General features: G+C 39.7%; 2 protein-coding genes across 8 annotated transcripts in view; one reads left to right on the top strand and one right to left on the bottom strand.

Annotated features, from left to right (window-relative positions):
- UBP1 (upstream binding protein 1) overlaps positions 1-17,821 on the top strand; it is a 46,449-nt gene extending 28,628 nt beyond the window's left edge. For 2 of the 5 annotated variants that reach the window (XM_019616620.3, XM_085226544.1), the window contains 13 exons: positions 2,331-2,436; positions 3,042-3,148; positions 4,605-4,757; positions 4,909-5,019; positions 5,585-5,692; positions 10,697-10,800; positions 11,557-11,611; positions 11,830-11,923; positions 13,027-13,117; positions 13,618-13,727; positions 15,087-15,229; positions 15,722-15,773; positions 15,977-17,821. In XM_019616620.3, coding sequence (XP_019472165.3) covers positions 2,331-2,436; positions 3,042-3,148; positions 4,605-4,757; positions 4,909-5,019; positions 5,585-5,692; positions 10,697-10,800; positions 11,557-11,611; positions 11,830-11,923; positions 13,027-13,117; positions 13,618-13,727; positions 15,087-15,229; positions 15,722-15,773; positions 15,977-16,014 — 1,272 coding nt within the window. In that variant the 3' untranslated portion in view covers positions 16,015-17,821. The remainder of the gene's footprint in view (positions 1-2,330; positions 2,437-3,041; positions 3,149-4,604; positions 4,758-4,908; positions 5,020-5,584; positions 5,693-10,696; positions 10,801-11,556; positions 11,612-11,829; positions 11,924-13,026; positions 13,118-13,617; positions 13,728-15,086; positions 15,230-15,721; positions 15,774-15,976) is intronic. The other 3 variants (XM_085226545.1, XM_085226547.1, XM_085226546.1) reach the window with 3 other exon arrangements.
- Positions 17,822-18,009: 188 nt separating this feature from the next.
- Positions 18,010-24,607, bottom strand: part of FBXL2 (F-box and leucine rich repeat protein 2) — a 52,117-nt gene continuing 45,519 nt past the window's right edge. For 2 of the 3 annotated variants that reach the window (XM_010712987.3, XM_031553977.2), the window contains 4 exons: positions 24,187-24,231; positions 23,579-23,635; positions 20,417-20,633; positions 18,010-20,010 (listed from right to left, as the gene is read on the bottom strand). In XM_010712987.3, coding sequence (XP_010711289.1) covers positions 19,805-20,010; positions 20,417-20,633; positions 23,579-23,635; positions 24,187-24,231 — 525 coding nt within the window. In that variant the 3' untranslated portion in view covers positions 18,010-19,804. The remainder of the gene's footprint in view (positions 20,011-20,416; positions 20,634-23,578; positions 23,636-24,186; positions 24,232-24,607) is intronic. The other variant, XM_085226548.1, reaches the window with a different exon arrangement.

Raw genomic sequence — 24,607 nt, 5'->3', positions numbered from 1 at the left:
GCTGTAAGATGAGATGAATCTCCGTTAAATGTGCATTGAACTCAAATATTTAAAGTTGGGTGAGATGAATCCAACCCAGAGGCCTTGGATTTCATAGATTTTTTTTTTCTACTGCCATCAGATACTTGTTGAATGATAGTTGACTAGAGATACTAAAAAGAAGAAAATAAAATACTACCTATAGTGTGCTAGAGTGTAGAGAAGACAGTTTTTTTTCATGTGAAGCTTTAAGATACTTAGATGTCTACAGATGCATATCCATGCCATGCCATTCCGTAAGTCCTTAGGAAAGCAGACCTCTGTAATTCTGCTGCTCATCAAGGACTTTGTTCCATTGTTGAACTCATGCTCTAATTGTATATTTGTTTTGCTATGCTTTAATATTAGCTGAAGGTATGTTAAATCTGACACGGTGCACAAAGTAGGAGAACGAGGCAGAATGGAAGGTGCCCAATTCATAGGACATATTATTAAAAGAATGGCCTAGTGGTGATGGGGGGTTGGATTTTTCTCTTTGCAATTTCTGTCAAATCTTCCAGGAAAATCTTACTCATGCTTTGCGTTCGGAGAAGAAGGAAAATACAAGTTACTTCAGCAGCAGTACTGAGAAATTAAACCAGAACGGCGTGCCTGTGGGAGGCTGAATCTTTACCTGTCAGCTTTGGGCTGTGTCATTTGAGAAATTTGGCTGGGCTGTATAGTCCTGGGCTTTGTTCTTACTTGTCTGTGGGATGCTTGTTCAGAGATAATTTGAAGAAGCATTAAGCACAAGCATAACATTTGGCTTTGGGAGTTCTGCAATTAAATCTTTACAGCCAGGCATTTTGACTTGCTATAATAAGCACGTTGCATATATTGCCCCATCAGGTGCTACTTTGTTATAGCTTTGGAGAGTCTCTCTGCTGCAGTTTTATAGAATCATATCTTGGTTATGAACTGTTAGGTAGAATGAGACAAAGCAATGTAAAAGTTTTATAAACTGAACTTTATTGTAGCAAGTTATTGTGTTGCTGCATCAACATAATCTCCACTTCGGAAACTTAAATACCAGGATCTTAGAACATTAACAAAGAGGATGTTTCCCACTGATGAATTAGTGGATATTTTGAAGTTTGATGCTTGTCAACCAGCGCAGCACAAAAGGGATGGTGTGTTGGTGTCTGTGCACAAGAACACATGCTTTCTGTTATTTTTGATGTAAAACCAAGGAAATGTTATATACCTTGAAGAGGTGCTGCATTTAGAAGTCCTTGGTTTTGTTTTGTTTTTAGCACTTTTGTTCACAATTGATGGCCATAGACTATACAATATATTTGTTTTCTCTGCATTTCAGATTGCTTTGTATATGCATTCATGCAGCAGAACATACATTTGTTTAATATGTCTAATATAGTAGGAAAAGGGGAAATGGTTTTAAGTTGAGATAGAGAAGATTTAGGTTGCATGTCATGGGGAAGCTCTTTACAGAGAGAGCAGTGAGGTGCTGGAACAGCTGCCCAGAGAGGCTGTGGATGCCCCATCCCCGGAGGAGTTCAAGGCCAGGTTGGATGGGGCCCTGGGCAGCCTGGTCTAGAATTAAATGGAGAGGTTGGTGGCCCTGCATGTGGCAGAGGGGTTGGAAATTCATGATCCTTGAGGTCTCTTCCAACCCTGGCAATTCTGTGATTCTGTGGCTTGGAGCACAGCTGCAACAGAACTGCTTACAAGAATGGGTACTGCTGGATAATTGCTTCCAGATTAATAAAGTTAATCAAATCCTACTATTTTAGATAAATATTTCAGGTAGAATATCTGGAATAGTTTAGAATTTGTTACTACTTACCATTAACTAAAATAATAGTTTTATTGTAAATCTGTTTACAAGTACTCAGAGGAATTTTTAATCTCATTTCTTAAAACTTTCAACAGTAATCACAAAATCTCCAACCAAAAAATGAAATGGTGGAACTGTATTTCCTGCTTTTCAAAATAAATGATGGTTTTGTGTTTTCTTTCTAAAACAAGTTTATGTAGCCTACACAGTGTTGAGTTGTGCTGCCAGTGTTGTTCTGCACATGATTTATTGTGACCTTTATAATAAAGAATTTGTAAATCTTTTCTTCCATTTTTACCACATTTTTAGCTGTTTCCTTCTGTTCAGTTTTATTTCAGTATTCTGGATTATTTTGGGATACTGATGGTTGCCAAGGCTTTTCTTTTTTAATTTTTCTGTAAATATATATTTGCCAGCTGTATGGCTATTTTGGAGTGCTGTAGTGCTTTGTCTTCAGGCTGTTTCTAGGCATATAATAACACTGTGGCTCATCAGATTATTGTTCTCTTCTTATTAGAGTATTATAAGAGTTGTGTTCCATGACAGAAGGTTGCAATATACTGAACACCAGCAGCTAGAAGGATGGAAGTGGAATCGCCCTGGGGACAGACTTCTTGACTTAGGTATAATTGTTTCTATCTGTTGGCATTATATTTGATTAAATTATCACATTTAAATCTATCATGATCTTATTTATGCTAGCATTTCTGCTAACTGATGAAGAACACAGTGCAGTGTTCTATGTGCCACTCACAGTGTATTTGGAAGAAAAATGTTCTTTCACTTTCACGTTCCTTTAAAACCTTGAAGTGCTGCTGAGTCAGGTGGGAACTCTGCATCTTTATGCGTTTAGTACTCTTTGTAATTCTGATTCCTAAATGTTATAGTAATTAGAAGAACACAGATAAAAATAACTTTCTCTAGTAGATTGTGGAAGTGGCACCAATGTGATTTCTTTACTTTGCATAGCTTTATATGATATTGTTTCATAAGCCCTGTGTCTCTGGTGGGGAGGAGAGGGGAAATCAAAAAACACCCTCATGCACAGAGCACTTGGTATGTTGAGCCTACTAAGATTGTTCAGATCTGTCCTAAAAAGCTGTTCATGGCAGCCCACCTTTTCTCACTGTACCCATATGTGCTTGTGGTAACCTGATATTAAAATGTATTCCTGTTGTTTTCTTGGAATATGGTCATTTAAAAATATATATTGCTTATTTTAATGTAGATATTCCAATGTCTGTTGGAGTCATTGATATCAAGACAAATCCAAGCCAGCTCAATGCAGTTGAATTTTTGTGGGATCCAACAAAATGTACATCTGCTTTTATTCAGGTTTGAAACTTTACTTGACTGGATGTTTGTGTTTGATGCCTTTCAGGTCACAAATAGTAGTAGATTTGCACAAGGAAGTTCCTTGGTTTCTAACATGTGAGATGGCCATTAAATATCAGCTTTCTAAGAAGCACAGGTTCAGAGCAACTGTTAGATATATAAAGGTTCCTAGTTAGGTTTTTCAACTTAATTTCATCTTATAAAAGCATCTTTTAAGATATTTTTCAAAAACCTCTTTAAAAAAAATAAGTTCCTGGTTAAAATATTTAGTCCTATGGAGTGTTTGAATGTATTTATTCTAAATAATTGGCACTATTACGTTATTTTGTTTGGGAGATCCTGGATGAAGTTTTTAGATCAGATATCAAACTTGTTTCTTATATCGGTAGGCTTCTCTGTAACAGGATTTCTATTATTTATTTTTTCTTATATGATATTTAGGCCAATTGAACATACTAACTTTGCACATTATTTAGATAGAATGTTCAGTTTTGCATTACAATTTCTAGCTTGCTTTTGTCTCAGACCTGTTTTTACTACGGAAAGAAGTATGAAGTTTGAGGTAGCTTTGTTCCTTACTGAGACTGCCACAGGTTAAATTCAGCATTGTCAGTAAATTAACTTTGATCTGGTGCAGAGACATTTTTTTTCTAGTAAGAATTACACGATTATATAATGTAGTCATTCTTGAAAATGTGTAAAGCAAACCATTTAAGATTTTTGTTCATGCACTCCTTAGAAGAAATGATAGCTGACTGACTGAAAAGTGAACTTGATTCTCACTATCCACGTATAACTCACTTGCTCTAAAGGCTGGTGATCACAGCATAGCTGCACTGGCTGCACTTCTGTGCACAGTCTGTGGTTTTCTGTTGTTGATGGCCATAGGAAATAGATGGTTTTGTCCCTAATCGTTGGCAGTGCAAGGGATGCAGTTGTCCCTGGTGCTGAACTTGCTTTGTTTTTCAGAGGCAAGCAGAAAAACTGAGAGCGTAACCCAATAAGATTCATTATAACTCATAGGTTCAACTTATTTTCTCATTAGATACTTTTGAAGGATATTTCCAGCTAATAAAGATGTACTTTCCAAGAAAGTCCGTTGCCTTTTATGGGAAGGTGGGCATATTTGAAAAGACCCTGTTTTCACATGAGATTAAAAAGCTCTTCTAAACCAGAGTCTTTCTATAGCTTTGATAATACTCATGACAAGTAACTCTGAAGTTTATTCTAGCTGCAATACATTGAACAATAGTTTCTTTCCTGTCAGCTCAGGTATAACATTTTTGGCTTCATTTGCACGTGAGCTGGAAAATACAAGTTAGTTATACATCTTAATCCCCAGTTATGCTGGGTCATTTGTTGCTTGTCCTTAAAAATATATCTCTGTGGGTAACACCTAGTGAAATTCATGTGTAGAATACTTCAGAGTTTGTTATTTGTTCCATTTGTTTTTTAGGTACATTGTATCAGCACTGAATTTACCCCTCGTAAGCATGGAGGAGAAAAAGGAGTTCCTTTTAGGATTCAGGTTGACACTTTCAAGCAGACTGAAAATGGAGAATATACAGATCATCTGCATTCAGCCAGCTGTCAAATTAAAGTTTTTAAGGTGAGGATGGAAAGCAGATATTTTATGAGTCACTCAAAACTCTTATAAAGATGGGGGGCATCTTTATATTACTGCTTGACTTCTGAAATGAGATTTCAGTTATAAAGCTGTTTTCCTTCTGCTTTATTTTCATGTAACTGTTCATTTTTAGCCAAAAGGAGCAGACAGGAAACAGAAAACAGACAGAGAAAAGATGGAAAAGCGAACTGCACATGAGAAGGAAAAGTATCAGCCTTCCTATGACACCACCATTCTCACAGAGGTAACAGAGCAGATTTACTTCTGTTTGCTGAGGAAGAAATACATAGGTATAGTATTATAGGGTTGGGGAAGAATTAGTTCCACGCAGAGGTAGGCTTTTATTTAGCAAACTTGTCCAGTGGGCAGCAACATTAAACTTAAAGATTCTGTTTAATAAGCTTCGTTTAGATGATAGATGCTTCTATTAATGCACACTGAGGTAGAACGCTGTTTGGCTGACTGTATTGAACCCAAGAGCAAGCCTTTTGGTACAAATGTAAAAGCCTTGCAGCTGAGAAGGCTGAAAAAAACCTCAGCAACAATTAAAACAGAGGGGGGAATCTAGAATTTAATTATCTACTAAGATTTCACTTCAGACTACAGGGTTGGTTTGGTGTTTTTTTTTTTTTTTGGACGTTATTGAATTTAAGGCCAGAGCCTCAGTAGGTTTTTGCATTTTCTTTTATTTAAGCATCAGTGAGTTCTATACAGTTTTCTAAAGAATTTCAGAAATTTTACAAGGCTTTTAGATCTTTCCTCACTGTATAATGAAAAGAAATTGATCCAAATCTTTGGTGTTTGTCCAGATGAGGCTTGAGCCTATAATTGAAGATGCAGTTGAACATGAGCAGAAAAAGTCCAGCAAGCGGACTTTGCCAGCAGACTACGGTGATTCTCTGGCAAAGCGAGGCAGTGTAAGGGGCTTCTGCTTACCTTTTCATTGTGCAAGATACCTTGTGCAGTGTTAGATATAGGAGAAACTTCCGTAACATAAAGCAAAAACATTTTGATTGCTGTGTCTTAACTTGATCCGCTCTTATGTATATCAATTGCTCCATCGTTGTTCTTAGCAAAGGAATACTTCCTAAATCTAACACTTAAGATAAACTGTTGCAAAGGGACTGTGTAACTTTCAAAAGTAAAGAGCTTTAAGTTTGTCCGACTTGAAATGAAATAGCATTTTGCTTTTCTGTATGTATGTGCTTAGTGGAAATAAGAACAGTGAAATGTAGTGAAAATGTTTTGTCCCGTATTTTTATTTACATTCAATATGAATTTCCAGTACATCAGTATTTTCAAGTGGCATGCAGTGTTGCACATGGTTGATCGTTATTTACTGATTTTTCCTTTAGCCATCTACATCTGCGCTCCAAGCAGGCTTAATGTAGTTCAGAACAGTCAGCACAGCTTTACATTGTGTGTGTATATGTGCCTCTCAGACTGAATCTAAAATCCTTCTTGTTCTTCCTGTCAGGGGTTAGCATTAGATTTCCTAAAGGCAAATATCAGTGAGGCCTTAGTAATGGTTAAGATAAGAAACCATCCTGCATCTTCCAAGTTGAAATGTCTGCTTATTGTCTAGCTGTGGAATACAATGATTTGTCTGTTGTTTGAACAGAAGTATTGCCGTTACCTTTCCAGCAGCACTGAGGCAGTGGCTGCCTGACTGTTGTCCCTCAGACATTATTTAGTTTTGCATTTATGACCTATTAAAATGATGCATAGGGTTCACTTCAGTGTGTGCCTCTTGTTTGTAAGCAGGGAGGGATCAGGTATTATTTAGATGGGTTCTTCAGGCACTTCTTCCCTCCACTCCCCAACAGCTGTAAGCACTGAGCTGTCTGAATTTACTTACTACTGTTCGTGGGTGCGGGGCTTTAAGGTCCATCTTTAGGATTCTGCTCTGCTCTTTCCTAAGAACCTGGGTTATATTCAACTCGCTCATCTTTCCTTTCTCATTCATTTCCACAAGAATGCCATGTAAGTGCCTTTCCATCATTGCCTTTTTTTTTTTTCTGACCTCGTGTTTTAGAATGCAGTGTATTCAACACAATTTCTGCAGTATTTCTCACAGTTTTATAAGAGGCTGCAGACATAGCACTGCCTCCTGGGCTTCAGAGCAGGTGTTTACGGACAGGTGACTTTCATCCAGGGGCCATCAAATGGAAGATGCACACTATTTGTCTTTCAAATACGCAGAAGCTAGATCTTATCTAGGGAGGAAAGGAAAAAACAACCAACGCTTTTTCCCTGCTTTGAATTTGACAAGGTAACAAAGCAAGAAGTGCCTTGGCTGACTGTTATATTTGGATATAGTGCTTTATGTGTCACAGCCCTAAAACTACCATTTGCTTAAGCTTAGTCCAGTTGTGGGATTTTTTGTTGTTGTGGTTTTTTTTTTTTTTTTTTTAATGGATGGAGTTGACTATAAGGCACAGATGGAAGTTAGAAAACTTCCAGGTATCAACCTTAAATTGGAGCATTGTGTTCTGGTTATGAAAGATTGCTGCAGAAGTTACATATATTCTGTAAGCAATTTAAATGTAGAATATGAAACTTAGAGGGTAGAGGGGTCAGAAAGTGGAGCTGGAGCAAAACAATTTAGCAACATAAGCATGCAGTATTGCTTACATTTGTTTCTCCTTACATCTGTAAGTCATACAGCAGTAGCAGTGTATGTGCAGGATATATAATACATGTGTATGTTATGTTTGGGGAGTAACTTCTGCTACGTTGAGAATAATCGACTCTGTGTGAGTAGAAGTTTTCCACTTTAGACAAGAAAGGGTCTGCAGCTGCATGGGGCAAGAATCCTTTATAGATTCTTGGAAGAAGCTCTGCATAATGAAATAGCTACCCTGTTGTCTAAAGGTGATACTGGTGTAAGACCATTTTGGAGCATGCTCTTGTTTTGTGTTAATTTATTATTTAATACAGTATGGAATTCTATGCCAAGTTTCTTTTTACTCCCTTGCAAAGCATGAATTTGGGCATACTTAAGTAGGTGAAAAGTAGGAGAGAAAAGGATACTCAACAGCAACTTAAAATAGCTTCAGTCATTTCAACTCCTCCAAAGTTAAGAACATTCTGAGTTTGAATGCTGCATATCCTATGTCAGAAAAGTCATACGTTCTGGTGGTTGGCAACCCTGCCCATGGCAGGGGGGTTGAAACTAGATGATCTTCGAGGTCCTTTTCAACCCAGGCCATTCTATGATTCATTCTTTAACACATGCAAAGAAGGATTTTTCTATCTTCCATTTTAGCTCAATGAAACTGCTGATCAAAAGTGTATACAACTTCATTCATACCCCGTACAGAAGGATGTTAAAGATTGGAAGCCAGAATAATTTTCTATCTATCAAGAATTAGTGTTCAGAAATAAAGGTATAATTGCTGGAGTATGGTTTTGTCAAAAGTATTGCATCGGTGTGCTAGTAATGGAGAGCAGTTAGTGCTGAGAGCTAAGAAATTAACCAGTGTATATTTTTGCTGGTCATCACGTAGGAAGATAGAACACCAGTGTTTCTTCTGTTCTCTGGTGGCCCTTGACGCACTTGGGTTCATCCTTGTGATGGAGCAACGTTTTTCTTTTTTCAAAGTTTATGTCTAGTGGCCAGGGATTTCTGTGTTAACATCATCGGATGGCCTTTGGTTAGCTCAGTTGTGGCTTCAAGAATGTACAGAATGCCATGCTGAGTAACTGCATGTCTGTAAGTGCAGTGCGGTGGCACTGACTGCTGTCTGGGGAGAGCCTGCAGCAGCAGGGGAGTCTGGCTGCTATCTGTGATCCGCTCCCAGGGTCCACAGTTGTCATGTGGGATGTTAGGCTCCAGCCTGCTGAGTCTTTGTGGACTTGATGCCCAGAATTTTGTCTAATCCTGTTTTTCTGACCTGATAGGTTTATGCAGTGTGGGACAATCGTGTGATTTTGAAAGCGTAAGCAGATTGGATTAATTGCTAGAAGACACTGGAAGAGTGTGTGCCAAAGCCATTTTTAGTTTTCATGCTAGGCTTTTTTTCTACCTCGGACCATCCACAGTTAGGTATCTCAGTGCTCAAATGCTCATCCCTTCCCTGCACAACCTACGTGACAGAAGGGAGTAGAACTGAGCCAATGACCACATTGCAGGATCAGTGTTACGTAGCGCTGCTGCTGTTGTTGCTTGTTGGCTTTGAATAGGACTGAAGTATGTTTTCATGAGAAGAAAGGCTACTTGCTTTTGGTTGGGGTTTTCTTTTCCTGAAATACCTCAAATCTGCTTCTTTCTTTAAACTCAGAGCTTTGTTGTGAAAACTTCAGCTGAGTTTGACTGAAAGAAACACGGGCGGCAGTGGTTCAAAGCCTGTTCTCTGACACCAGTGCATTCTTCTGGCCCTGAATGGAAATGCTTGCAGAGCTGAATCTTAAGTGGAGTAGTAGCTAAGGATGTACTGGTTGCAACTGTGTTCAGATTAAAAAAAAAAATTGCATTAAGTTTTAGTTAGAGAATCTCAGGAAATTAAGGAAAATGCATTTGGCTTCAAAAATATTTTAGCAAAACAGCTCATGTTAGTGTGTTGAGGTTTTGTTTAAAATTATGCCTTTGGGGCACATCATTCTTTGAGGTGAACTTTAAACTTAGCTTGAGTAGGAACAACAGCAGGCAATATATAGCATGGGAGGAAAAGTGGCTGATGCCTGAAGGTCTTTGTGTGGCTGGCACTGGTCAGAGCCTCGAGGTTGGCTTTGACTGCGTGACCAGTGCCAGCGTGTACACAGTGCTAGTAAAAATACTGATTTGAAGGAATTCTCAAACAAAGAATTTCCTGATTTCCAGGCTAGTGGCATGTAACTGAGGCTGTATGCACCATGCCATAGAGCTTGTTGTCTTTCTGTGACAAGTGAAGAGTCCAGCACAGAAGTGCTGTTAATGGTTTTACGGAAGGTTACAGCCACTATAGCACTTATTTATGGTTTCTCCCCAGCTTGTGGAAGGATCTTTTAAGGGAGAATCATTGAAACAAGTTTCCATTAAGTCACATTTATTGCTGACTCCCCTCCCCATGCAAAGCTCTGATAAAACTGTGGAAATTTCTGGTGCATGATGTGTGTATCAGAAATCTTGGTTGTTCTAACAGGTACGGTCTGAAATTACTTTATCTCGGGCAGCTTGGTTGGTCTAATGCTGGCTCATAACATATCAAATCTGGTTATCATTTTTATTTAAAACGATGAATTTGCAGTGATGCTGGAAGCACTGCAAGCTAGTATAATTTTGAAAGGCCTTTATCACGATAGTTTACAAAATAAGCCAGAAAAGACTTTGACAAGGCTGGTTAGCTGGCTCATCGTACACGTGTGATGGCATAAATTCGTGTGTAACAATGCCAGCTTACTTAGGAAAGGCAGTACATACAGCACTATTAACTTATTCACTGTTATTATTCAATTAATAACAGTTTTCATTGAACAGAACTCAGGTTGTATTTAATTGCTGCCAGGGTGGCTAGAATAGACTGACCAGCAATGTGAAATCTAGCTTCACATTTTTCCTTACTGCTGCTGAACACCTGTCTTATACCTGCTGTTAAGCAGCCCATTCATGCAAGGATGAAGAAGTTCTCTGAGCAGATGGCTTTGGGTTGGTTGGTTTTAATCAGAGTAATCCATGCAGGTTCTCTGTCAGTTCCACCACTGATATCTTTGTTGTGTTAACTGTGAAGGTGTAAGTAGTAGTAGTGTAGTCTTCCAGAGAGAACAGGGGAACATTGGCTTTGGCTGGGAGTATCTGCATGTCATGTATGGGATGGAGGGAATAGGTAAAAAAAAAATATATATATGTAAAAAACCCCACCTTGGATCTAAATAAAAGAATTATGCATGAAAGTAAAAAATGTATTGTTAAGAGAAACTGAGTTTGAATTCTTTACCTTCAGTGCTCACCGTGGCCTGATACTCCTACGACATTTGTAAACAATAGTCCTACTCCTGCTCCAACTTTTACCTCTGCTCAACACAATACCTACAGTGTCCCAGACAGGTAAGTTCCTTTTCTGTTGCTTCACTGAAGATAGCAAGTGTAAATCAGGTATATTCAGAAGTGCCTTCTGAGTTAATCTAGAAGCTTGCTACTGCTTTCTGATTTCACTGGGGAATGAGAGTTTTGTTTTGATGTATGTATTTATTTGAGAGTCTGACATATGCTTGCATTGCATGTTTATAATGTAATTTCTTTTTGCTTCAAAATTTCTCTTTCTTGCTAAAGAATACTGGAAATTTTTCTTCTTTGGCATATAACAAATATTTAATCTTGTAATGGTTCGCATTCAGTCCCTGTCAGTGTTCACAAACTATTCAGCTTCTTTTTTCATTAAGAACGCTCTGCTTTCCCCTCACACAGTTCATGTAATTTGTGAGACACAAAAGATCTTCACGAGCCTTTTAACAGAAATTGTCTTAGTAAAAACATGTCCCACTGAGACATTGATTATAGGCTATTGCAATTAATCTTGGGTGATCAAGGAATAATTCACAGTGATATTGTCTGTATACATTTGCAAGCCTCGTATTTTACTGCCTCTTCTGCAGTCACCCTTTAAGACAGACAAACATCCATGTATCCTCCCATGACTGCTGGCAAAGCTGCTCCTCCAGTTGATAAGGAATACAGAGGTTAGGAACTTGATGGTGGTGTATCAGGGTGTGATGATCTTTCTCTTAGATATAAGTTTATTGAGTTTCAGTCTGTGCATTGTTTAATTTGTCTTAATGCTTTTTTTTTTTTTCTCCCCTGTAGCAATTCTTCCTCCCCAAATCATCAAGGAGATGGAACCTCTCAAGGATCTGGAGACGTGAGTGTTTGCTTCCTGGTACTGATTGTGGCTGCATTTGCACCAAGACATGTCTTTGATTTATTTATGCTTTGGCATTAATACCAATTGAGGGAAAGCATTTAACTGAGGGAGGCTTTAATATTTTGGGGAGTGCTTTTTTTTGTTGTTTTTGCTGTTCTATTGTTTTGTTCTGTTTTTTACATACAAATGTTCATGTCCAGCTTTGTTTCTTATAGCAGCTTCATCCTTCAGCCACAATCCAGGAAACGCAGCAGTGGTTGCTCAAGCATAGGTTCTCCACCTATACAAGACTTTTTTCAAATTTCTCAGGTATTGTTAACTTCTCTTTTATTGCATTAATGAGCAAGTTTTGTGTGGAAAATTACTCTGTAAAAATGATGTGGCACCAATATTTATCATATCTTACTTATTATGTGAAATTTGCTTATTAAGTACTGAGTTTATCTAGACAAAGATCTTTAGAAAAGTTTTAAATCAGTTCTTTTTTGAGGTGGTCTTCATATGTTCACAGCAGCCTAATACTGTCTAACAGATTTCCTTTGAAGCAAAAGATGTAGTGTAGCTTTTATTGTACTACTTCAGTTGTTTTTTTTATGGCAGTATTTATGGGCAGTGATGGCAAATCCTTCTTGCTGGCTTTTATCTGTGCATTCCTAGATCGTCTGTGGATTGTTTCCATAAATAAAAGCCAACTTTTTCTGTCCTCCCACTCATCGATTACAGCTACCGATTTTTCAGACTTCTGCTTCCATTGTTGACACCCATGCCATTTCTAAGAAATATCCTTCCATTTTGTGTCTAGAACTGATCAGTATCCTTCACTGAAGCTTCCTTTTCTAAAGTAAATTCTCTGGAAGCAGTTGGTTTCACAGCTCACTTACTCCCAACATCACTTTAAGAAAGAAAACACCCGCGCCTGTATGGAACTATCCCACTGACCTGGATTCACTCTGCAGGCTGCCAACTTACAGACTGGACTTTGCTGTTTTAGTTATGGCAGCCTTTGCCAGCATCTGTTGTATCTGGGTGTGGTGTAGTAACTTGAGAACATAGAGGGTGTGATGTGTTAGTGGGGATGATTCGGATGAGGGATGATTTGGTGAGGATTACTGCACGTGAGAAGCTGTCACATCCCATTGCTGTGTTTGCATGTGTCTAAAATAGGCTCACACATGTGTCTTAGTCATTGTCTGGATATAAAACTGTCATCTGTCTCTGTTATAATTGTGTCTTGCAGACTCTGTAGTTGTTAGAAGATGAGGAAAGCTGCTCATTGCTTCGTAGTGCTGGGTAGTGCCTAGGAGCAAGTGGTCTTTGTTGTTCTTGGTTTAAATGGACATACAAATTCTCCTAAAAAAAAAACCATAAATATGCAAGAATAAACTTAGTAAAATCCTCTTGTGTTTCTCCAGGTGCTGATTTATTAAAGCTGACAAGAGAAGATCTGGTACAAATCTGTGGTCCAGCCGATGGAATTCGGCTCTATAATGCACTGAAATCCAGGTAAAACACGGAGCACCTGGCTGAGCAGACTTTGTTCTATTGCTCCCTAGAACATGGAGATGCAGGGAGTGAGAATTCAGCAGCTGGATTGGCCCTGAGCGCTGTCCCGGGGCTGGCAGCAGTCAGATAGAGGTTCCTGTGATGCCCTCAGAGCAGCCCTGCTGAGCTGTGGGCAGCAATGGGCTCAGGTGGTACCGGTGGGGCTGCGCACTGCTGGCTTCCTGTATGTGTGGATTTGTTGCCACAGCACAGAGTGGCACACGTAGGTGAGCTAAGAACAGCCTGAGGCTTTGGGATGTTACACGTGTTGGCTGCCAACACAGCCTCTTGGTTGATCTGTCCTGATTCTGACTGAAGTGGGTACTCACAACGGCTGTGAGCCGTTCTAGGAGCATTTCAAGCTTACTGCTGACATAACAAATTCACACTTCTGGCAAATGACTTCTTGTCCTTCCAGGGCAGGGAGGCATTTCTGTAAATGTGGTCTGTTTGCCTTGCAGGTCTGTGAGGCCCCGTCTAACAATCTATGTCTGTCAGGAGCCAGTAAGGAGCATACAACTGGAAAGACAAGATGCAGGCAATGGTGATAGCAGCAATGGTGCAATATATGGTATGGAGCAGGGGGTCCCTTAGCGTGCTGTTATTGTCTGAGAAACGTGAAACAAGATGGGTGTGGGGGGGAAAGGATGGTGAAAAGATGAAGTTCTGTTCCTGAAACATAGGAAGCGAAACCATAGGAAGGTGTGTTCAAAAGCACCCGGCTTGTCTGTTAACAGTGCATGACCTTAAAACCTCCCAAGGTTGAATCCTTGATTTTTCAGTCCACTGATAAAACTAACTGTAGTTAAACTGATAATTAATTAAAGGACTTTCAAATTAGCCGTGCTGTGTGGCACAGCCAAGACACACTAACTAGATGCATGTGGAAAACTAGCTGCAAATTAAAGGCTTAAATTCACAGCCATCCTTTAGATTTCCTTTACATTTTGCGTCATTTTCTGTGTAGCTAAACTAAAACTGGTGCAGCTTGGACAAGGAGAGACAGCCACTGTGTTACTCTCTTATGGCTTCAATGTTGTTTTCCTAAGACATAGCTCAGATGGGAACCTGATGTTTAATTGTAAATTCACATCAATCTTAAGAGAGTGTTACTACTTGAAATTACCATTTTCTTACTGAAGAGACATCCCTGCCCACAACCAACCAACCGGAATCCCTAACATCTGTCTGGGCTGCAGCTGTACTGATAGCTCTGTTTGTTCCATGAGAGAACTGAGGTGGAGGAGGATCTGTAAATAGAGCCCTGCCTGTCAGATATGTGCTTTGTTCTGGTTATCTTCAGTCTGTGGTTTGGGGAAGAAGCATGTCCAAACATAGAGCTGCTATGGGCTTCTGGCACTATTAAGTAAAGAGAGAAGGCTCTAAATACAGCATCAAACCAATGAGTAGATACTTTGTCATACTGTTTGCCACGTTGTATTTCACCCCCCTTTCTCAGTTCTGAACTGTTGATAAGGAAACTTGTTCAGAAAGATGAAAAAGGTTTTTCTTTACCAAAAAGATGCCAGCCCACTGTTTCAAGCAGCAGTGTCACAGTACAAGTCAGAAGCATTATTGTCATCTTTTGAGGCACTCCAAAACTATTTCCAGAGTCATCTTCAAGTGACTCCAAAGAGCCATTAAAGCCCATGCTGATCGTGTCTTGTGCAGGACAGAGGAAAAATGTGGGAATTCAGTGTCAGCAAGCAGAGGCCTCCCCCTGGGCAGAGAGCTGTGCTCCTGCCTTACCTTGAAGGAAAAGGCACGGCAGCTTGTGCTGGTTAGCGAGTCCAGGGGGAGCAGAGGAATGGTGACTTCAGCTTCTAACCCTCTAGGAGCTGGGTATATAAACAAAGTCAGGTTTTTTTTCATCCAGTTTCCCTTTTCCAGTTAGCCTGGTGCTTATTCGTGTTTTTTCTTTTCCTGGCAGTTTATCATGCAATCTACTTAGAAGAAATGGCAGCCTCAGAAGTCACGCGCAAGCTTGCTTTGGCATTTAATATTCCTTTGCATCAGATCAACCAGGTTTACAGACAGGGTCCCACTGGCATCCACATTCTTGTTAGTGATCAGGTAATGGAAATGTTATTCTTCAGAAAAAAAGCTACAAATTCTGCAAAATTGAAGTTTTTTTAAATACATTGTTGCTGTTTTGTCTGTTTGGTAAAGCAACCTAGCATTTTTAATCCAGATAATTGCATACTAAAGAGAGAAAGACCACTGGTCTGTGCAGTTGTGAGGGGCTGCATTCATTACTTGCTTTACATCTATTTTGAACATGACCGAAGACAGGGACTGTCTAAGTACTGCTGTACACGGCTCACCCAGGGACCTGCTCTGCACAGCCACCACTAAGAGGCTCCTGCCTGGCTCTCACATGGTTGACAAATGGTATTGAAATGTAAAATTTGGTGTATGCTTGTCACTCTCAACACTGGCTGAGCATGTGCAGTTGCTCATTTAAAAAAAAAAAAAAAAAGGCTGCTTTTAGTATCTGATGAAATTAATTATCTGCACTGGACATACACAGGAGGGTTTCAAAAATGTTTTTTTGTTGTTTTTTAGATGGTTCAAAACTTTCAGGATGAAAGTTGTTTCTTATTCACCACGATAAAAGGTACAGTATCTTGTAATAATAGTTAAGAACATGGATGTTTATTGTACCACCAAGTCTTGCTTAAAGCAGTTTCGAGTGTAATGTTTCAGAGCAGTAATGAACCCCTTCTGCATGTGAAGCCCAGGTCCATTCCTCAATGTTTGGTGTGTTGCTGGAGAGGTACGGATCTCTCTATGTAAGAGTGACGCTGCTTTCTCTTTCAGCTGAAAATGGTGAAGGCTTCCACATAATTCTGAAGTGATGCCACACGATTGCTCGACTGATATTCCAGTGCTGAACGAAATCCTGCCTAATATGAAGATCATCCAAAAACTTAGGATCTAGCTTCACCGTATAAGATGTTTCATATTGAAAACACAAAATGACCTTTCTAATGAGCTGTTTGATAGGTGAACTTTCTTGTCACTGCCATAGCTACGTGTCCTCATGAGAGGTATAATGCCATGACAGCTTACGTACAGGCATGGAAGACAATGTAAGCACAGGTGCTTGCCCTTCATTGAAATAAGGCAAATTACGGCCAGTAGATACAGGTTCTAGAGGTGAAACACTGTTGCTTCTCTATTACCTGTATCCAGTTGGAAATGAATGTAAACTTATTTGAGGGCATTTACCTTTCTGTGCCAGTTTGTCTGTGACTTGCTTGTACCTTATGCTGGTTTTATTTTTTGATGTTAGCAGAGCACATATTAATCTGTGTGGAGATGAGTAGTTAAGCTGATAGTGATCAGGTTGTCGGGTCTCGGAGAGTAAAGCTGTCACAACAGCTTCTGTGTAAATTGTGTATAAGAGTGTATGTAAGAAGTGTAAATGCCAGAATAGGGCTTTGAAGAAGTCCTAGACAGATGCAATATATGCATGCAGCAAACTGCATTATTAATAGTACCTTATTGGAGGGATTAATACAAATCCTATGGGGTACCGAGTAATTGTGTTTTGCTTTAACAAACTTAATGGAAAAGAATTGCCTATGCATCCTTTATTGTTTAGTTTCCTAGGTTCTCTGCAGAGCACCACTGCAGTTTAACTCTTTGCTTGTAAAGTGTGGGGTTGCAACACACTGGCAGTGAGGTGGATCGTTCTGACTCAACGCAGTTACACTCACAGGGGCAGGTAACCCACAGGCACCAGGGGCTGCTGTTGCTTTCAACACCACCGAGCAGCTGGCCTAAGGAACACTAAACACGCACCCTGGGAGCCTCCTTAGCAAGGTGAACCCTTGCTGGAGGCACTGTTATGGCTGAGTGTAGTACCTTTTCTGTTGACTTTTCTTTGCCCTCAGATCCATACTGTAAAGCTGGTACAGTGCCTCCTTCATCTGACCACATTCTCACTTCACTCTGAAGCAGGCAATGCGCTTTTTCAGCATTTTGGCTATTTCTTGTGAAGACGTGGCACAGCATCTCCTACGTTACTGTTGTTCCAGCTGTTTAGGTACTCAGAAGGGAATACTACAGAAGGTATTGAATGACGGTTCAAAATCTGTCATTTTGTGCCTTTGGAAGTTTCCACCTTGTTCTCTGGCTTAAAGCTTGGCAATACTTTGCTTTTTATGCTGCAGTGTTCACTGTAAACAACTACTACAGCATGTAAAAAAGCAACTTTGTTGTTTTTTTTTTTGTTCCCTCTTTCATACCTGGCTCAAGCGCTTAGCAGAAAAGCTTTTTAAACCTGTAGCATTTTGAAAATTAAAATTCATCAAAGCTAGAGTTTCTTTCCTATTTCTTCTGCACTGAAAATGAAATTTTCTGTACTTTTCTGCCTATAAGTTGTTCATCTTGGGGTATTGTTTGATCCTACTACTTTCTTGAACTGACAATGGTCTTTTCAACTCAAACCACATTCAAATCCAAATGTTTTATGAAAGATTGATTGGAAAGTGTCCAAATATCATCTAATTTTAAAGAATATTGAAAGTTGTATAGTAGTTTGTCCAGCTCACTTGAAATTGGAATTAAATTATGGCACCAGCAAATTGCTTTTGTTTTTTAATAAGATGTACACATTTCAATTTAAGTATAATAAATGTTTTTCAATAATTTTGTAAACATGTTTTTCTTTTTATTTGTCTTCTTTTTGAAGAGTTTTAGACATACTTCTGTTCAGAGTTGGAGACTGCACCGCTTCCCCTCACAGAGCGGTTGGTAAGGGTAAATAACTGAGGCAGAGCAGCTCCGTAGTTGATCTTGTTTCTCAATGAAAATTTAAATTGGAAAAAACCCCAAAGCAATCAGTATTTGACATCAGCTGATTGTTTATTTAAATGTCCTATACCAGAGTAGGTTCCATTTGTTTTTGTACATCTTTAATGCAGTGGACATACTTACAAGGTTCATTACGTTCTTAAAAAAAAAAGAGCCAACAAAAGGCAACACATTTTGACACAGGGGTTATCAATGACTTCCCTGGTACAGTGGAGAATAAAATCTGCTTGAAACTCTCCATTACAGCAGTGCCTTACTGGAAATCTTAGTCTGATTGTGACAACACTCCTCTACAAGTGTGCAAAATGAGCCCTGATTGGTGGGCTTATTCTGCAGTAGAAAAGAAAACTACACTATCACGTTCTTTATCCTTTAAGTTGAGATCTTCATTTACCATCCCTGTCACCTCTGAATGGCTAAAGCAGGATAGTAATGTTGTTGGTAGCCACTGAGGTCTTAATGTTCACATCACTGTTAAAAAGTAGTTCTAAATTTATGAGAAGACACCAGAATGCTCCAGTAGGAGCTTCTTGGATGGCTTTATTAATGAAGCCAGTATTTCTGTTAGATTTTGGTAAACACGCAGGCCCCAAACTCTTAAAACATAAACACACACAACCAGTCTTAGGCAGAAAAGCTTTCTGAGCTGTTGAGTAGTTTATCTACCTCAGATAATTAGGTTGCTTTATATAAAAAAGTTCATCTATCTAATCCTCTAGCACTGGAAAACTAAGGATGAAAGCATGGCCTCGAGTTAATACTTTTCTTAATTATTTAATTTTTTAAATTATTGTTCAGAAATTCAGAATTTTTTAAATTATTATTCAGAAGTTGACAGCTTCTTTTAATAACCCAAATGTGAAGAGTTTGCCTTTCTGCTTTTGAAAACCACCGGTCTGGTTCAATTTCTGCCCACAGATCTATTGCCCACCTGCATCCCTACAACACAAGGACAAACAGCTTGAACTCAAGTCCCCACTCCATCACAGTTCCTGCAAGTTAAACTTGCTTCCATTCCTCACCTTAGAAAAGCACGAGCAGTGCATCCCTCTTCCTAGAGCTGCTCCGTCCTTCCATTATAAACCAGGAGGTGACTGAGGACACAGTAATGGCATTACAGTAAGCACCGTGGATGGCTGTGGCAGCCCATTTCAGTAGAGTGCACAAGCTCCACCCCAATGGATTTCCAACCCCTTTTAACAGCTGATGGCATGGGGCATAAAACGTGCTTCAGTGACGGGCAAGCTTTATCCTAACTGATAGTTCAACTGAACCAAATTCAAAAATTTGAGGAGTATTTATATAGTTATCATGAGGTACAATCTTTAACTTTTGACATTACCTATTATGTCCTGTTAATGTCATTAAATGCAGTGCTGGATCATGAAGAAGTATAAGCTGTTTTGCTGGAAGAGCACATGACTACCTTGCATTTTTGGTCAACATTTGCTAAAGCTGATTTGTCCTTAAACCTGATATTTAATCTGCCACGTATATTACAGAACAGCAGGTTCAGTTTCATCCCGTGTCTGACCTGAGCCCCATCTTACATCAGAGCTCATGCTGAATACAACTTACAGAAGTGCTTACAGATACAAACTAACTTCCACATTAGTGAACGTTCACCAAATACCATAATGCTGAAACACCCCCGCGTCGTACACAGCACTTCAGTTCTCATGCCAACAGAAGGAAGGAGTCACTAGCACAAACCAAAGCATCACCAACTTAATCCACATCTGAACATTACAGTAAGACTTTTTACCTGGAAAAAAAAATGCTCTTCTCGTCACAAAACTGGATGACCAAACATCACCATAGTAACAGTCAGGAAACCAACTCCTTCCACTGACTTGCAGTCCAGTTCTTTTCTTCAACAACAACAAAAAAACTAAACAAAAAACGCTGTGTGGTTGCACTTTGTGTCAAAGAATAATACAGCATCTGCAGAGGCGCTGTCCGCTCCCTCCGACCGAAGGAGGGGGAGTTACTGGAGCAAAGTAAGCATGCACTTTCACGTGAGGTCGATGAGCCTGTGGATGAGAAGTCTGCATTTTAATGGGAAAGAAGCAAGCATAACATAGCCAAAAATGAGCTCTTGTTAAGGTTGGCTAGCTAAAAAGCATCAAGCTCCCCAACCTCTTCTCCCAGCACATAATTCCTGCATTCCAGCTGCCTAAATATATTATCTGTATGCACTGTACAGATATAAACATTCACAGTTCCAACAGTAAAAAGTTCTAGAATTATAAGCAGGCAAGTACTGCAGCTCATGTAGAAAAGCTATGTTCTGTGGGAACACAGATGGGAACCCAACAGAACGAGCTCAGATGCTGTTTCCCTGCCCTCCCTTGCCTGGGTCACCTACAGGACTACTCCCACAATCACAAGAAGTATCAGTGACGTGGGTGCTCCCTCCAGAACAGGCCCACACAGCACCTACTCGGATTCTTTTGATTCCAGCCCGTGTAACTTGCTGGCAGTCATACAGCTCAATTCTCTCCAGGTTGTGGCAGTTCTCCAGGTGTTCCAGGGTCACGTCAGTGATGAGCAGGCAGTTATCAAGCTCCAGTACTTGCAGCCGCTCGTGACCACACGTGCTGTTGCTCAGATGAAGAATTCCATCATCAGTGATCAATTCACAGTGAGATAAGCTCTGAAACAGAGAGGTAAGCAATATCAACGCAATTCTAAATGAGTCAATCGTCCAGCCACCAGCAATTGTCTTCAGCGTCTCTCACTCCACTGGTTAAAGTTGCAAATAGTATGAAGTTTAAACCCAGAACCGTAACAAAAGCAGCAGTTTAATTAACAGAAGAAGAGTTGTACTTAATTTTTAATTTTGCTTCCAAGTAAATCGCAGAGCTTAAGAGCCCAATTAGGTGTGTCCCTGGCCAACTCCTCAACGCCCTCAGCTCCTGTGAGTGGCAATCCATTGTTGCATACCTCGGTCACCAAAAGGTCCGAGCAGCACATCCAGGGTGTCAGAAGCAGGAGACTTTAAAGGATGATCAAGAACACACGAGGAGTGACTTTCATAGCTACTGTAATAGATTCAGTTTTCATATATGCCACTAGGACCGAGTTTATACAGATCTGCAAAGGGGAAGGGTGAGCCAGTAGCCAGAAAGGAGGATGAGAGATGGCTCTCTGCAGCTGTCCTCTTTCCCTCACCTCTGGCTGACTCCATTTTACTCACTCACCAAGTGTGAGCAGCCAGCAGTGACTGAGCAACGCCACAACTGCTGCATGCTGTCTCCTAAAGGTGACAGAGATAATAAGTTTGTCCTTATCAAAAAGCATTTTATCTCTTGTTTACATTCGGTGAGTCTATTAACTCTTTAAGTAATTAAGTTCTCTCCTGTATTCACTTCCATGTGGGAAACCTTGAGCATTAGATCTGGCTCAGAGTCTGGAAACAGTCAGCAACTGCAGGGTTAAAGAACATTTCTAACAGTCCCGCTGTTTCAAGGAAAGACAGGAGCTGTTGGCACAGCAGCAGCCTGATGGCTAATTAAGAGTTTTCCATCCCAGTAAGTAAGCAGCTTATAAAATTCAGCTTTCCTGAGGCACCGTATTTGGTGCTGAAAGAGCAATACAAGATGTACAGCTGAGTTCAGAGGTCTCTGTGAAACAAATATGCAAAACTGACTTCATATACCTGTTAAAAAGTGTTAGGAACATGGAATTTCCAAACATTTTTGCTTGACATCTTTCGAATAAGGAGATACAGCCATTAAAAAAAAAAAACACAACACATTCTAAAGATTGTGTATAAATCAAATATGGCATGAATATACTGTGCCAGTAAGAAACAGTATGATAAGCAGAGCTTTCCTCTCTGGGTCTACCCATGAGTGCTTCACAGTCAGTCTCTACTAATCTGAGTGCACGAACCTCAAACAGATCCATTGGAAACTACTTCTCAAGTCCAGTAATTAAAAAATCATTAGTGAAGATGTAACAGTTGGTTGTAATGTAACAGTGCTTTCCCTTATTTCCACAGTCTAAGCCTCTGAACACCAAGAAACAAATTCAAAGTTGTCTTCTTCAACTTCAAAATACTTGTTTAAACTGCAAGTACACCTGAATGTATGCTAAGCCACGGCCACCCAACAGTTTACAAACCCACTGATAATACATGGTTTCAAATCTAAAGTATCAGGATTACTTCATGTAGGCTATCTGCCATCTGCTTTCTTTCCCTGTGATTGTCACCCTGTTCATTCACAGGTTTGAGTATGCATCCTTGCTACACACAGGATACACACATCAAGGAAAAAGTAAGCTTCTCTGACTCCCCTATAAAGGTGTCATTTTACCACTGCCACACGTCCCCATCTGTGGGCTAACAAACAGAGGGCTCAGTTGATATTAGCAAGCAGCAGCAGGTTAAGCAAAATACTTGAATATTGTTCATTTCTATGATCTCTCTGATAAAGCACTGGCAGAACTGGTGCAAAAGATCTCCTACAAGTACTGGTGATAGCTGGGACTACAACACAAAAACATATCCATCACAGAAGCACAGATCATGTAAGTGACCCCACATCTCCTGACAACTCGGGTTTGGTTTAATTTTAAGAACAACAGAACAGAAAGGAGGTGGGACAATGAGCAAGGAAAAATAAAAACCATCAGCAACAAAAACTGAATAAGGTTCTCTTTTAAAAGCCATCTCTCCCCACATTGCTGCCTTAGTAACACTGAGCTGGAAAAGCCAATCATAAGACAATTCACTTAATGAAGCAGCAAGCCTTCCTTTAATCCCATCTAAGAGCAGATTATAAAGATACATGTTCTCACAGGTACATTCCAAGTAGCATGTAAAAGATCTACACTTAACAGACAACAGACCCTGAACAGAGAAGCCTTGCTCCAAGGGCATTCTAGTAATTAATTGTTATGGGGTACTTTGACCAGAGGACAGCCAAACTCCCATCACCTGAAACTGTTCTGATGTTCAGGAAGCTGTAACCAACCACTCCCTACAAAACAGTTCTTTGCAATACTGGGAGCAGTGCCCTGCTGAAGGCACCTCAGTCCTCCCCGATCTCTTTGCAAAGGTCAAAAAAAAACTTCTCCAATTTAAGTCCTTGGGAAAAGCTGCACGCATGCAAAACTGATTACAGAAGAGGATTTGGATTTATCTTCAGTTAGTGATTTTTTTGCTGTTGTTTATTCAGTATTTGACTTGCTTCAGTCTACAACTTCAACTGTTTGCACCCCAAGAAAACCATTACTGAACACACAAGGACAACTATAAAGAATCTAGGTACTGCAAATTGCCCATAAAAAGTTTTATTTCAATTGAGGAATCACATATGAAGGACATTAACCATAAAATATAAGCTTTCTGGCCATTACTCACTAACTTGATAATCTTTTTTATCAAACAGTGAATTTAAATACTTGGTAGTAATTCATTTATTCATTCATTTCCTATAAAGTACTTATGAAATTTCCATTTTTTTTTACAATACTGTACTACTCCAGGAAATTTTTGTAGTTAAAAAGTGGGCAATCTGTTCTTAATGTCACTGGCATGTTGTAAGAGTTGTATATCAAGTGTTGAAGCTCACAAACAAAAGTTACACTTACCAATGCTTGTAGTTTAGGACAGTGTATAGAAAGTTGTATCAAGGTGCTGTCAGTTATCTAGAAGTAAAAAAAAAAAAAAAAAAAAAAGCAACAAACAACAGTAAGCTGCCATCAGTGGTGAGGTGTGTGCATGTGGGGGCACCGATCAAGGAAGATATCCCTTCCTTTAACAGATTAAAGCTGTTTTTTTTCCTTCACCATACACTTCTCTGGCAAACACCCAATCAGCTGTTACTCATAACGTATTTCCTTGTACAGAATTTCCACATAATTACTTCTATTTATTCTCAATAACACAGCACTTACCCCCTCCACTTCTCTTCCCAATCAAAACAAACTGCAGCAAATTTATTTCGAAGTGCTGATGTTTCTGGAACAGGCTGACCACAGAGATTGTGGAATCTCCTTCTCCATGCAGGAGACATGCAGAAAGAACTTGCCTGGATGCTTCCCTGTGTAACCTCCTGTAGGAAACCTGCTTCAGCAGGGGGTGGACTCAATGATCCCCAGAGGTCCCTTTCCAACCCCTACGATTCTGTGATTCTATGCTGTTATTGGCACTGCATTCCCACACTGCATGCTCAGTACTTTTTAAAATGAAATCTCACCAAAACACATTCTTCCAAGTCCATCTTCTCCAGCTCGTGGCAATTCTAAAACAAACAAAAACAGCTAAAATGAAATAAAACAACATACAGATGTAAGATAATGCACGAGGCCAGCGACGTGGGAAAGCACAACCTTCAAGAGGAAACTGTGAGCTAAATCCCTTCAATTATTTGACTACCATCAAAGAACAAAAGTTAAAAAATTTAAAAAAACAAAAGCAATACAACATCTCCCTCTCAAAACCTTTATATTTTCAGCCTTTTCTCTTAATCAGTGATGTTTGCCCTCCTTGCCCTACAAGATTTGTTTGTCATCAGCACTCAGGCACCCCTGCTTTCAGCATTCCCCTCTTGGCAGGACTTGTACCACTGGCATTTACAGCCTTTGTATTCAAGTTGCCTTATCTGCACGCAGATGAAT

This window comes from Meleagris gallopavo, chromosome 6, assembly GCF_905368555.1.
Source record: "Meleagris gallopavo chromosome 6, MGAL_WU_HG_1.1, whole genome shotgun sequence".
In the NCBI taxonomy this organism is placed as follows: domain Eukaryota; kingdom Metazoa; phylum Chordata; class Aves; order Galliformes; family Phasianidae; genus Meleagris; species Meleagris gallopavo.
This window is presented reverse-complemented; position numbering and strand designations above follow the sequence as displayed.